The sequence below is a fragment of the Adiantum capillus-veneris genome, chromosome 18 (genome assembly GCF_014529385.1).
Source record: "Adiantum capillus-veneris isolate H3 chromosome 18, ASM1452938v2, whole genome shotgun sequence".
In the NCBI taxonomy this organism is placed as follows: domain Eukaryota; kingdom Viridiplantae; phylum Streptophyta; class Polypodiopsida; order Polypodiales; family Pteridaceae; genus Adiantum; species Adiantum capillus-veneris.
In genome coordinates this window covers 7,804,550-7,819,302 of record NC_140948.1, presented here as the reverse complement: position 1 = coordinate 7,819,302, position 14,753 = coordinate 7,804,550, and the positions used below count along the sequence as shown (strand labels likewise).

The following is a 14,753-nucleotide window of genomic DNA, read 5'->3' as shown; positions in this document are numbered from 1 at the left end:
CAACTACCCAAAGGTAATATTATCACTTACTAGATCATACTCAGGATAACCACGTCCAAGTTGAAAGTCTGCCTAATTGATTTTGCAATGTCTTCTCCTCTTGCTAGTCTTTGACTACACTCCGCTTTCATATACCTTCTTTGCGAGCTTTAGTTTCACGCCTAGTATCTGTTTCCCTTTCACCTCTTGTCCTCTTGTTAGCCAAGATATCCACATTTTGCTTATCCACACCAATGCTATTGACCCTAGGGACCTCACCGTTATCTAGTGAAGCTGGTGGTACTAGATTCTTGACTACTTTCTCTCTTTGATCGTTAAATTGTCCTTGCCCTCTACCTCCTCTTTCCCTAGGAGGATGTACACAATCGATAGCATAATGGCTCTTTTTTTCATAAATGGCCTAGCTCCCTTGGTGGTTATTAGCGGGTCGGTCCGCGACAGACGTCTGTAGCATAGCTATATGACACTAACATAATATGTCAATACTAAAGGAAGTCACTCAGATGGGACACGAAGACTTTTTGAGATTGTTAGTCCTCAAGAAGTGAACCTAAGAAACAAACTCAACAAGCAAATCATCACTCAATGCTCGAAAAATCTATCGATGTCCTTTCTCACCGCTCTAGGTCATCATGCCATTTCGACACTCAAACGAAGTCGAAATGCAACAAAGCTTTGGAAAGAGGTCTAAAACACTTAGAGGCACTATCCTACCAAGTCTACTTGCAATCCGACAAAGCATCCAAATCAGGATCCGTCATGAAAAAGGTCCTAAAAACTGCAACAGAACTATTTAAAAAGGTCGCCCTATAGTTTAAGAACACTCTCGAATGGTCAAAACATCAAAAATCTCTCTCTGTGTGTGCCTCTGTGGGTGTTGGAATATAGAATGAACAGGCAAACGCTCTCTCTCTCTCTCTCTCTCTCTCTCTCTCTCTCTCTCTCTCTCTCTTTTTTCACATTTGGAATATAGAATGAACAGGTAAACACCCATCAATGGAATACAAATTACTATAACTACATATTCACATAATGACAACAAAGATAGAGAAAAAGTAGCAAGTTAAGCTTTTTGCAATCTCCCCACAAAAATATCTATAACTGAAAGGCTATCTAAATGCTTATATATGTACAATTTAAATGCCAGTGGTTTGTAGTTTGTCCTTCCCATTTGCTTCATGCTCCATTGCTACCAAGTGTTTCACAACGAGTTTAATGCTTCCTTTGTGTTTATGGAGCAGTTGAATATTGATGGTTTGGTCATTGAAACCCTACACAAGACATAACATTCAGGATAGGATACCAAACTAGAATGACAACGGCATACTAACTTCACAAACTGCTTACCATTTCCTTGAGATTCCTGACTTTATCTTCCCAACCAGCATTCTTCAGTAAGTCCTTCAATGTGCTTTCCATGCTCCCATTATTTTTCTTCAGCCAGAAGAGATTGGACTCTGGATTTTCAAAGCCCATGGTCTCTAGCACCTGCACGTGGGTGTCAAAATTTGCTTCGGAAGATTCCTTCTCCACACTCACAAAGCCATTGCTTTCTACTAGCTTTTCAACAACCGAGAATCCGTCCAGTTCAATGTCTCTTTCAGTTTCCGACACAATCGATCTCTCCTCTTCAGAGAAGACGCCAGAATTATCTACACTGCCCTCCAGCATGCCAGGACTGGTTTTCTGGGGGCTTGCATTCCCTCTCTCCTGGCAGTGACTTAGTTCCATGTTGAATTTTTCAGGTTGAGATTTGACTTGAATCACAACCCAGACTGTGTGACCAAAAAATTGACCTGAAGGCAATATCAAACGCCAATGAGAGACAAAGCGGCCCTCATTGTTGGGGGCTACTAAATCGGCACATATATCCACCTCTCGTCCACACGGAAGTCCATCTTCAGGTAGCTGAAAAAAAATAAGTTGGTCACTTACAAAAAAGAAGCACCATCTCTCTACCAGATGAGGTCACAATAAGATCAGTTCCAGGCAATGCAGGAGGTCAAAGATCAGCATACCTCTAGATTGACAACTTCCATCGAGCTCAATGTACTGCCCCCAATATGGGCAAGTTGGGTACCCTGTGGCCACGGAACAGTGCCATTATTTTGCATACGCCAAGTCTTAGTAAAATTTATGCCAGCCTGTATCTCTGCTCCATCCAGAACTGTCACATCCTCCACAAATCTTGCGTCAAACTTTTTATGGTACTCATTCTTGGAGGAATGCTGGACCCTTTGTCCACTGAATGGACATTCAGGTGTGTATAACACCCTTGAAGTAGGAGCCAGAGTATGCCTTGACTGCAAAACGTTGGAAAGAATCAGTTTTAAACTTTGAAATAAAGGGGGGTAGAAAGGTAAAACCACATGAAGCCACAGAAATGTACCAGGGCTTGAAAGATATAATCCTTTAAAGAAAGAAATTGAAAACCTACGCCTCTATTGAAAAAAGAAAATTGTCCATTGCTAGGATAGTCAAATTTCACAAAATCTGTGTCAGTCCCCATCTGATCAAAGCAGCTACCACAGAGATCATAATCCGGAATCCTGGAAACCAAGGCAACAGCTTTCTGTTAGCACGATAAGCATTTCAGAATACTGAAAGTTAAAAATGTAAAAGTAACGTAATTTTACTTGTTGGATTTGTATCGAGGACCTTCAATTGGATTCAAACCACACCCATCACACTGAACTCCACGATGAAAAACATAATGAGCCCTGTGGCTGGGAAGAGTAGGTGTATGAGGAAGAACACTACCTGCTAGATTTTTCAAGTTTTTAAACAAAAATCCTGAACTGTGCTTCATGTCCAAGACTTGGGTAGAAGTTTTCACAAAACTATGATTTTCTCCGTCAGTGGTGAGAAGAGACTCCACAGTGCCATCATCAGTAAAGCAAATTAATGACTTATTTGTAGGCTCTTCTATACTAAGCTTTTCACAAACATCCAAGCGCAGTGGATTTAGTTGCTGCACAAGGCATGCATCCACAAGGTCCTGGTCATCTTCAAGAGTGACCACATCATTGTCCTTATCCACATAAGTCAAAAAGAGTACTGTTGTGTGTGACAAATGGAAAAGGTCACGTATCTTGTCTTCTAGCTGACTGAAAGCAAGGCAAAATGTCGAGGAGTTGAAATCTTCTGAGACTACCCATCTGCGGAGGATGTCTCGAAACTTAATCTGCAATATACCAAAAAGTCAAATGTTAAATGCACCTGATTCCAAGAGAAGACCGCGCGACAACATATCTTATCACCATTGAAACTGCCAGCTATGTCTCAGTTAATAGGAGATTGATGAGCCTGATTTTTTAGTGGAGCACTCTCATTGGCATGGAGGTATGGACGCATTGATGACCTCTTTGAGGAGGTCCCAAGTCTCTATTTCTTGAGGAAATTTCATGCATTCTCATTTGAGATAGTGGTATCAGAGCAAGGTCTCTTTCCTTTCCAGTTAAGTGTATTCTTGGCAGAACAGGAAGAAGCCATGACATAGCTGAACAAAATGCAGGAGAAGAGCTGAACTTTGAAGGATCTAGTTGCTGAAATTTGATTACTGCAATGGAAGACAAGATCTCTCTAAGGCTCTCTTTCATCATGAAGTTTGAATTTTATTGGCATATATCTCAAGCACTTGGCAGCTTGCCAAAATTTTAGAGGCACTTCGGCTAACATGTGAAATGTCATCCAATTTTATGATAGTTTCACTGAAGGTGGCCTAATTGTTTACGTGGTGGGCCGAAGTTAACTAAAAAATTTGAACAATAATCACAGCATGTCTAAAAGAAAACATTGTATGACAAAAGCAGATAGTGCACCAGCGCAAAATCGTCAAAGTGTTTTCTAATAAATACATCGCAAACATATCCACAAAAAGCAGATATTAAAAACAGATCACAACTTCAAACAGAAAATGGTGCTTTTGGGCTAGCCAACTCAGAAACACACACAAAACCATCTATCAATTGTGGAGCGCCCAAGTTTTGATAAGGTTTGCTATTTGGTAAGGGATTTTAGAGCTTATCTAAACATGCTTAGGGCCTCAATTATACACAAAAGTCAAGTGTCATCCAGACCAAGAGTTTGTGTGAACCCTTCGCATTTGCACTTCGCTCACTTTGCTAAGGAACAAAGAAATACCGGTTTAGTGTCTCTCTGGGCGGCCCTTGTGCTATGGTGAAACATCTCTTTTCCTGCATGTTGTTCTGATATGGTGTGCCACAGATCATTTCAGCCAGGTTTCTCCCAAACCGTTGTCTCCTGAGGGCCAAGTGTGTTCAACTCTTGGGTTTCAAGTTCCATGACCGAGACACAACAGCAGATGCACCTTATGACAAAGCAATGAAGAACCTCATAAAATAAGCTTTTTTGCTTATTTCACATTTCAAAAGAAGAGAGAATTTAGAAAAGTATCTGTTCATGCAAGTCCATTCTCTACGTTGACAAAAGCAAAAAATGACATGAATTTTGTATCACACAGCTCACCACTACACCATTTAATGCAAGGCTAAACGAGCATGGATGAAGTTCTAAAACAAGGTAATGTACTGTTAATGAAGGGTCTGACAAGTACTCCTCTCCAATAATTACTACTTGTTCAACAGACGTACGGCACATTTTATATATGCAGAGATAATAGATCTTTGAACTAGATTACGACTAAGGATCGCTATTCAAACCCTAAAACTGACATATTACATAAGTTACAAAGAGGTTGTATCTTTTGCGGCAGAAGTGCGTGGTTGTCACTAGATCTGCATTGTCCCTAAAGACAACTTTAAAATTTTGGGTTGTATGTGATTCTTACTAATGCACTAGAGACCCAACAGGATGATCAATCAGAATCTAGATCACACACACACTTGTTGCGAGTCTTCTGTGCTGACATCATGGTCCTTCAAGTTTCCACTCAATGGTAAGAGATTCTCACAGAAATTCATTACCTCACCAATTAGTTTCCCAGAATCATTACCAGCACTGATAGAAGTCATTGACGTCATACCTACGTCTATACCGTCGACGGTCATACAAGATCCTTTACATGAACATACCAGGAAGAAGATCCCTTTTATTTTTGAGATGCAAAACGACAGCAATATTCTGAAAAGCTTAACATTCTTTTGAGTCACAGACCTATATGTTTATTGCTTCTCACTTGAAAAAACACACTACATACAAGCAGTCTTGAACCAAGGTCATGTGATATGCTTTGAGAGTAGATGATTAAGAAACCCAAATCTGTATGTATCTATTATGATAAAGAACCAGTGCTTGAAGTTTAATCCCACTTACAAATTGAGAGAAATTTAGTGTACTATAGCGTAAAAACCTTCAAATTTAGCCAATTTTTTACCTCATATGCAGGTTTGCCAAGTTTTTGGAAAAAAGTTTTTTTCCAAGCACTGTAAAGAACTTATGGCTGTCATGTATGTATTCCTCGAGATACCCCTCAATAAAGAGAAGGTGAGCTGATTTATTTGACCGATATACCTGAAGTTGTTCCAGTGCTTCTCATTTTGATATATAATGCTTTTACTATATGGATGTATAAAATACAAACGTACCTTCATAAGGTCGCAACAAACTACAAAAGACCTGGAACACTTTAGACAATCCAAGCCACACTCATATATTCATTAAAGAAAGAGGATCCACTCTTGAAGAAGCAAAGGACTAATATTCTATTTCAGCTTGCTACTTAAGAAAACTAAAAAATATCAAAGAGAAGGAAACAAAAATAACCAGAGCAAGCACACTAGTACACATACATAAAAACGCATGTGTGATCCTACAATGCATACAACATATACACATGCACATGCAGAAAAGTTTTTGGAAATGTTTATGGGCTTCAAAGTACAAATTGTTGTCATATTAAGCAAGTCCTTCTCTATGTAGACTTCGCAAGGGTGCCAAAATCAGCAGCATGTACCATAACTTTGACAGAAAGACAGAAAATACCTTAAAGACGAGTGCCATGGAAAATCGACGACGCAAATTCTGATAGAAAAGTAATCGAACGCTCGAAGCGACAGTCACGTTCCTGTAAGCCGCGCTCTGCCGAATTGATGATAAAATTGAACACCTAATGATGATAAAATTTAGCACCCTTTTATAAACACCTCCGTGATTGTCGGTCCCCTTTTGGAAAGGCAAATTTCGGGGAATTTGAGCTAATTTTTTACCTTGACTGTGTAATATCGTTTTAGAGAATGCTGCAAGAAGACTTACGCCACTTGGCATTGGAGGGAGATTATTATTATTAAAAAATAGAGAGGTTGAAAGATGGCGAAAGGTGGTGACATAATTTTGGAAAAGGATTGGAGCACACCCTAGGCGGGAGAGAGAGAGAGAGAGAGAGAGAGAGAGAGAGAGAGAAAATCATCTGCGCAGTCTTATGCAGTAGGGGGAGAGAGAGAGAGAGAGAGAGCAAAGCTTCCTCTCCGGAATCATGTCTCTTGGAGTGAAGTGATTGCGGGATATGTCCAACAAGGGCAGGGCCAGGAAGCTATGGACTGTTTTCTGTTGTAGCAATTAGGGGGGCGCAGGGGGGGACGGGGCGGGGCGCGGAGAGAGAGAGAGAGAGAGAGAGAGAGAGAGAGAATCAGCAAAGCTCCATGTTCGGAATATTGTATGTAATGAAAATGGCCTATGAACTTTGAAAATAGCGGAATTAAGAGAACTAGAGTGAGCATTTTGTATGAGACTACTTTGAGAACATAGAGGGTGAACATAATAAGAGAACTAGAGTGAGCATTTTTATGAGACTACTTTGAGAACATAGAGGGTGAACTTAATAAGCGATAGCAACATAATCATTATACTAATTAACTTGGCATGAACAATACTTTTTGCAAGAGAGAGAATTAGAGAACTTGACAACAATTGAGAACCGAATTTATGTGGAGCCGGTCCCCCCTCCAATAGGCTTTTGTATTATAGATTCTCCCATAAAGAGAGACTTGATACAATACAATCTTTGGTTTCTTTGAGATCTAGGTGATGGAATGAAGATGGAAAACTTTATGCATCACAAGCATAACATAACCTTTGTAAAAGCACTAACCATCCCCGGCCTTAGACCCAAGGCTTCAAACACCTTCGAAGGTGGAGAGAGCTAGCGGGGAATGAAGGTAGAGAAGAGGAAGAAGAAACATTCATATGAGAAAGAAATAGTTACTCACTTATCATCACTCTTCTTGCTTAGCATAGCATAATTGCATAGTAATGAACATGAAAAAGATGGCAAGCTTAAGCATTGAAGCATGGCTCTTGGTTTGGATTTGCATTCCATAGCCAAGAGTGTTGGTGTAGATGTTGGGGTGTAGGTCAGGTGGCCGTGGGAAACCACCCTTACTCACTTTCTACCTAATGAATATAGGGAGAAAGGGAGAGAGTTGACCACTCTCTCACTTTCCTCTCCACTAACCCAACTCCCTATGTGCAGCTTCTTCTTCTTTCCCAATTCTCTTCCCCCTTCTTCTTCCCTCTCTTACACACGCACACTCCGCAACAGCACTCATCAATTGATCTCAGAGCTGCGGCGAAGAACCGTGCGCGCAACACGATCGACGCGAAAACAACGGAGCTCGCCGGACATGGTGGAGCTCGGAGCTCAAGTTTGAGTAGATCCGACACGGATCGGGGCTCGATCGGAGGAGATCGAGGATCAAGGATCGAGGCGGTCAAATCCCCAACGTGCACAGCCCCTTTAGGGCTTGGAGAATCTCAAACAGCTTTTGGGAGTCTCTGCAGAGAAGTGGAGAACAAGGCAAGCAAACCAAGTCGGGATCCGTTCGTTGAGTGCAAGCTATGCAAAGCTTGGCACTTTACTAGCTTGGAAATTGAGCATAGCGAGGGCAGTAATCGAGAGTGTCAGAGAGAGAATCGAAGACTGGGTGGCATGATTGTGTGTGTTGAACACACGCGCGCGCGGGCTGTGGGCAAGCAGGTCGAGTATAGGTGAATTCCGAGCATGGAATCAAAAGCAAGCAGGGCTCACACACACACTATGTGTGTATAAGCAACCAATTGAGGAAAAATCGGGCAGCGAGTACCAACAGGAAACGAACTTGGAAGATTTTCTTAAGCCGTGAGCAATCAAAGTGTGTGGTGTACACACACACTAAAGCTAGCAAATCCAGACAATTGCAATTCGGGCAGTAGCTCACCATTGAGCAAGCAGAGCAGAGCAGCAAGTTGGCGACCTTGTGAATCGACGAGCAGGGCCGTGAGAAAATTGAGCCAATCCAAGCAAAGCACTGTGAGTAGCAGAGAGCAAGGGTACACACACACACTCAAGCCCGGCATTGCGCTAGTCTTCATCACAAGCCGACAGGCAGTATTCGACAGTTGCACAAAAACAAACAAAAAATGAATTTTTTTTGGATCCTTAAAACTCATTGTGTGTGTGCAAGGGTACATTCACACACCCCCAACCCCCCCCTCCCATCTTCTCTACTCAATCTCGGGACTCAAAGTCAGTTTTAGAGAGATAAAGAGACCGCCTTTTGAAAAGACAAAGAGAGAGAAAGAGTGTGACAGACAGCGATAGCGTGCGAGTCGAGCGAGCGTGAGAGAGGAATAAAGAGTGAGCATTTTTTGGCATGTGCTCATGCGCACACACATCGACGTGTGCAACGCAGGCGAGTAAGCCCGAACATCACGTGACATCGGCCCGACTTCGTCGACCCTCTCGGCGATTTTCTCCTTCTTCTCGGCTTTAGTTTTTTCGCGACTTGGCATTGATTTTTGACACAGATCCGACTCGGCCTCTACGACTCGACATCGGCTTTGAGCATAGGTATCTACGTCTATTCGGCTAGCCACTCCCATCCGGGGGGCGGCGGGAGACAACAATCGACACTTTTCGGTATCGACTCGCATTACTTACACACTGCCGCAGATTTTTTGACATCCAACCCGATACCAGTTTCACGTGGACAATTTTTCCCACGATTGACAGTTGTGCTTACCACATGCACGGGCGAGGTACCTCTACCATAGAGGAGTAACACCCAGCATCGGCATCAAGCGCACCGATCGTGCTGTACGGCACGATTTTTGGCTACGACACCTTCGACTAGCGCATTTCTGCCCAGCGGCAAAAATCGGCACATAGCGACACCGACATGCAGGTTACAGGTTACAACTTACAGGGGTTTTTTTTCAGCCTATTCACACACAGATTCTCCAGATTACCAGACACAGCGCTTTCACGGGCGATTTGATAGTCATTTTAATAGCAGATTCTCTGCGGATAGTTGCGTTGACAGATGCATTTTGTTGTGAGCACACCTAGTGCTACTGAGCTCTTTTGAGAGCAGATATCCCCGCAGGGATCACTTTTATTGCATGCAACAGTTCTTGGCGCTTGTTTGAGCGCAGTTCACTCACGCACATTGAGTTGCAGACACTACCTACTTTACTACGTGTGAAGCCATTTTTGGCTCCACACGTGGAGCCAAAAATAGCCAGTTTTGGCTATTCTGGCACTTTTTTTCGGCTATTTCTGAGACTCAGACCGGAAGAGCCCTTTCTGAGACTGTGGCTAGTCCATTTGTGTTTGCATTAGCCTTTGGAGGGTTGATAGCGTGAGGTTTTCTTTGAGCTGGGGTGTGCTTGAATGTTGAGACACCTTCGATGATACAAGTAGCTGGAGTTCCCCTTTACGGTACCCTCGCCATAGGATATGTATTGGGATGGATTTCTGTAGTTTAGACGTCGAGTCGACGGTCACACAGCAATGGTTTTGTGCAGTTGATGCCGAGCTAGTGCAGTTGGCACATTTATGTGTATTTTGAGTTGAGTTTTGACTCCTCATACAAAGGAGACTCTGCCGGACTTCCTTCCCACGAGTCGTGACTTTCATTTTTAGCAATTTTGAGCCTATTTCGGTTGAGATTTTACTCCCGATACAAAGGTTACTCTTCCCAAATTTTTGCAACTTCTCGCCATAGTTTGGCACCTCTCAAACCCTCTTGTCAGTGATGGCTTCTTCTTCAAAAAAGGAGGAGTATTTCATTCGCAAATTTGATGGCAGCAACTTCACCATGTGGAAAGAGCGCATGAAAGATGTTTTGACAAACAAAGGCCTCTCAGAACCGTTGAAAGAGCATGCAGAAGATGATGACTATATGCAAGCCCAGTGGGAGCTTTTGGATGCAAGAGCCATGGCTACGATACCTCTACATCTAGTGGAGTCAGTGTTCTTCACTATCATAGGGAAGACAACAAGCAAGGAACTTTGGGATAGCTTATGTTCAGCATGGGAAAGCAAAAGTGCATCAAACAAAGTTTTTCTCATGAAAAAGCTTATGAAGCTCAACATGAAAGAAGGCAGCATAGTTTCTCGTCACTTAAATTCCTTGTTCAATCAGCTGACATCTCAGGGCTTTAAGGAGTTTGACGACGAACTCAAGTCTATATTCTTGTTATGCTCTCTACCCAATTCATGGGACATCTTTTGTACATCCATTAGCAATTCGGCTCCTAATGGCAAGTTAGTGTTTAATTCTGTCACAAATGCGTTGCTCACTGAAGAATTTCTACATAAATCTCTCGACGGTGCTAATCATGGAGATGCATATATGGCTGGCAGTTCAATGAAGGCAAGAGGCCGTGACAAGAACAAATACAAAAGAAAAAGTAGAGAGAGAAATCCTTGTAGTCCTAGCAGACATAGGAAATCAAGTAGATACCGCAATGCCAGAAATGTCAAGTTTACTATTGCCACAAGAAGGGCCATTACAAAAAGGATTGTCGTAGTTTCCTGATAGAGATCAGAGAAACATACAAAAGGATAATTCTAGCAAAGGAAAAAGTACGATAAAGATTGAGGAGCTCAATGTGGTTGAGTCTCCTATACCTACCAATGTAGTAGAGGATGCTCCTCCTCCAGTGATGATCATTATGCCAACAGATATTCATGTAGACGTGACAACAAATCCCTCATATGTTCTCATTTTCACTTTAGATCTCACTCCAGATGCTTTGGTTACACTAGATGAGGGTTATGCATAGAATTAGATTCTTGATTCTGGTGCAGCTTTTCATGTCACGCCCCATAGAGAGTGGTTTACCTCTTATGCATCCATGCATGGCATAGTCAAGCTTGGTGATTCCTATGAGCTTGACATTATTGGCATTGGTGATGTGAAACTTCAGATGCATAATGGCACTACTTTTGTGTTGCAGTATGTCAGACATGTGCCCAAGCTTACAAAGAGCTTGCTTTCTATAGGGCAATTGGATGATCTTGGCTACACTATAGCTTTTGGTAATCGTTCTTGGCCGATCCGCAAGACCAACCTTGTCATGATGAAAGGTTGTAAAAATGGATCCATGTACTCTATGTTTGTTTCGAGTGTCGACGAACACTCTATCTATGTTGTCGAGCTGTCGTCTACTACTGAGTTGTGGCATAGCCAACCAGGTCATATTAGCCAAAAGGCAATGAAAACACTTCAGCATTTTGGCTACTTATCTGTGTTAGATTACATGGACTTTCCATTGTGTGAGCATTATCTATACGGCAAACAGACTAGGTTGACATCTTCGCCATTGAACAAGAAACTAGGCGAACCCCTAAACTTAGTGCACAGTGATTTGTGTCGTCCAATGCCACATAAAACTCTAGGGGGGGCAAACTACTTTCTCACGTTCATAGGTGATTCTACTAGAAAGATGTGGGTGTATCTCCTTAAGCGTAAGGAAGAGGTCTTTTCAACGTTCCAAAAATTCCTCGCCATGGTTGAGAACCAATCAGAAAAAAAGCTCAAAGCTTTTTTCACGGACAATGGTGGAGAATACGTCTCCACGGAGTTCAAGGATTTTTGCAATAGAAGAGGCATTCGGCGGCAATTTACTGCTCCATACACACCTGCACAAAATGGGATAGCTGAAAGAATGAACCGTGCAATTCAAGAGCGAGTTATCTCGATGATGTCTATAGCGAAGCTTGCTCCATAGTTTTGGGGGGAAGCTGTTCTAACAGCAATGCACATCATCAATAGGTCACCTAGTTCTCCTTTGAATTTCAAAATTCCATAGGAATTATGGACTGCGAAAACGCCAAGCTATGAGCATTTACGTGTATTTGGGTGTGAGGCATATGCACATGTACCCAAAGAACTTCGTCGCAAGTTAGATCCCAGGTCACACAAATGCATTTTTATCGACTATGGTGCAAATGGAGAGATGGGCTATCGTCTCTAGCACCCAGAATCCACAAAGTAATTTGTAGCTCACACATGATTTTCAATGAATCAAAAATGAGTACAGACGCGTTCTTTTGAGGATGTAGCCTCCGAACCACCTCAGTTCAGTAATGTTGCACCTAATCCTCAAGTGTAAAATACTACTATTGCTCCGGAGAGAGCAGAGTCCAGCAGTCAAGCACTGAGACGCTCTGTAAGAGTATCACGTGTGCCCGAGCGGTTTAAGCCGGGTATACACCACATTTTGGTCACTGACAGTGGAGAGTCAACCTGTTACAAAGAATCTATACAAATGAACAATAGCGTTAAGTGGGAGCAGGCCAATTTGATTGTGGCTAATGGGACATGGGATTTGGTTGAATTACCAAATGTAAGATCCCAATTTTTTGGTCTCTTCTAAAAATAAGAAAAAATAACTTTCAATATTTATTTCGCCAAATTTTGACTTAGGATGCTTGATTGACAGTGTTGGAAGGTTCTAAAGTGAAAAGCAAGGTCGTTTCCATATTCCAGTAGGTTAGACGCACGTTTGGTTCAGTTTTGGAAAAATCCGCTATATTTAGCTTTTTGTGCTTTTCGGTGTTTTTGAAAAGCAATGTGATTTTTATAATGACCTAAATATAAAATAATTAATTTTAGTCTCCGTCAGATTTAAAAACGATCACACGAAGCAAAAACGGGACCAAACGGTATTTTACGAGAAATATTTTATAAAAAGCGGTACCATAAATACACCGAGGCAGTACGGTAAAGTCATAATTATGTCGGGATATTACGGTGTGGCATAGTTTAGCTACGGTTTTCATTAGTTGGCCGGATACTGCTCGGATGGTCAATTTTGCTGTAAAAATTGAATGGTAAGTTGGGAGAGTTGACCACCAAAAGCAAAGGCTTGTTTGTAGGAAAGAAAGAGTCTTTTTAGAAAAGGGAGAGGAAGAGTTTAGTTTAGAGCTCTTTCCTTGGAAGCCAAGCTTCTTCTTAGAGACTCAAAATCGTGCATCGAAATCCGTGTTTGTAAAAAAAAAGGCACAAACGTGCGCAATCTTATTTCTCTTTGCTTCACTCTATTCTTAGCTTGTGATTTTGGCCTTGAGAGCCTATATAAAGACCCCTCTCCCTTCACTTTAAAAACACACACTCTCGGAAGCGGAAGCTCTCTTGCCTTGACGTCGGAGTTACCTTCTCTCCTCAAGCTCTTACCTTCAAGCCATCTCTCAGCTCCTGTCTGTTGCATCTACTACCGCAAGACTATACGTATCTATTATACGGAGTGGTGCAAGCTCTTCATCACCATCTCCATAAGCTCTTTTCTCTCTCTCGAGAAGAAGAAGGATACTCTCTCTCTCTACTTGCTTATATCTTCTTTATCGTTTCACAATGTACGCGCTCTCCGAAAGCTTTCATGGTGAATACCTCTACGTAGCTCTCATCACCACTCTCTTGCAGCAAAGCAAGAAGCCTTTCGACAGCCCCTAATCGATTCTTAAGCACATTGAGAAGCTCTAAACTCCATAGTCATCGTCATCATCTCTCTCTCTCTCTCTCTCTCTCTCTCTCTCTCTCTCTCTCTCTCTCTCTCTCTCTCTCTCTCTCTCTCTCTCTCTCTCTCTCTCGTTTTTCTATGTAGTCACCCTCTCAGTGATTGTTTTTTCCGCATACGAGTACATGTATGGATCAACCGAGTACATACAAAGTTTCCCCGTGATTATTTCATCATGTTTAACATGCTCATTTATGCAAATGATGCGTTTATGGTCACATGCGTGCATAAAACCGCTTTTCGTTTCACATCATAGAGGCGGTAGGAACACTGTTTTGGTCATAAACCACAAACCGTTATGAATCAGCCCAAACCCTTTATACGAGAGATAAAGACCGGCCCACCCATACACTTCTGCTCTACTACAGACAGAGAGAATTTCACTTCGTCGGGAGCGAGCCAGAATATCTCCAACCTACCTGAGCTAGACATAAGCTGAGGCCGCTTCACCTCCCTCCATGAACCCGAGCTCTGAAAGGATCCCAAGTACCATCAGGTGGTAGGGTATCAACACCAACCATACCAGTTTAGGCGCCACGTCTCTTCAATGCCCAGCACCGGGTGTTTAGACAAAGCCAAGGAAAAATCCCCGACGCGTTATCCATGTAGGTCATTCAACCCCTGATGCACTAACCATGTAGATAAGCCTAACAAAAAAAAAGACCTAGGCAACACCCCCGATCTAGCAAAGCCCCAGATCAGCGACCCTTTAAGGCTAAGCGATGTAGGTGATCCTAGTCTTGTAGGTGAAACATAACACATGAGTCCAATCACAATAGCACTTCCCAGATGCACAAACAATCCTTTCCAAGCAATTAGATTGTACAAGGTCTCTACCCTTACACGTTTTCCATAAAACATCCAAATCACTTCATGATCCAAATCCAAAACCGTAAATCATAATCCAATCACATCACACGGGCAAGCACTCCACCGACTTGGGTGAGGCACGACCAATCCTGCATCACCACTTTAGGACATAACATGGCTGC

General features: G+C 42.3%; 1 protein-coding gene across 6 annotated transcripts; it reads right to left on the bottom strand.

Moving 5' to 3' along the window:
• Nucleotides 1-995: 995 nt before the first annotated feature.
• On the bottom strand, nucleotides 996-8,308 carry LOC147435201 (protein NBR1 homolog). 6 transcript variants are annotated; one of them, XM_086488309.1, is made up of 7 exons: nucleotides 8,175-8,191; nucleotides 5,965-6,088; nucleotides 2,637-3,184; nucleotides 2,390-2,549; nucleotides 2,019-2,303; nucleotides 1,348-1,908; nucleotides 996-1,271 (listed from the first exon to the last, which is right to left on the bottom strand). In XM_086488309.1, exons 2-7 carry the CDS (start codon nucleotides 5,980-5,982, stop codon nucleotides 1,137-1,139), a joined length of 1,707 nt encoding a protein of 568 aa, XP_086344435.1. In that variant the 5' UTR covers nucleotides 5,983-6,088; nucleotides 8,175-8,191; the 3' UTR covers nucleotides 996-1,136. The 6 variants fall into 6 exon arrangements, with proteins under 6 accessions (XP_086344435.1, XP_086344433.1, XP_086344434.1 ...); XM_086488307.1 differs by lacking the exon at nucleotides 8,175-8,191 and adding an exon at nucleotides 4,144-4,330 and having other exon boundaries at nucleotides 5,965-6,097; XM_086488308.1 differs by lacking the exons at nucleotides 5,965-6,088; nucleotides 8,175-8,191 and adding exons at nucleotides 4,144-4,330; nucleotides 5,357-5,882.
• Between the last annotated feature and the right edge of the window lie 6,445 nt (nucleotides 8,309-14,753).

What these genes read in the sequence shown, in the direction of transcription:
- LOC147435201 (XM_086488306.1), bottom strand. Translation starts at nt 6,246, where the DNA reads ATGCCAAGTGGCGTAAGTCTTCTTGCAGCATTCTCTAAAACGATATTA. An exon ending in CCATGGCACTCGTCTTTAAG is followed by an intron (nt 3,185 to 5,964) that starts GTATTTTCTGTC and finishes GGTATATTGCAG; the next exon opens with ATTAAGTTTCGAGACATCCT. An exon ending in CCTCGATACAAATCCAACAA is followed by an intron (nt 2,550 to 2,636) that starts GTAAAATTACGT and finishes CTTGGTTTCCAG; the next exon opens with GATTCCGGATTATGATCTCT.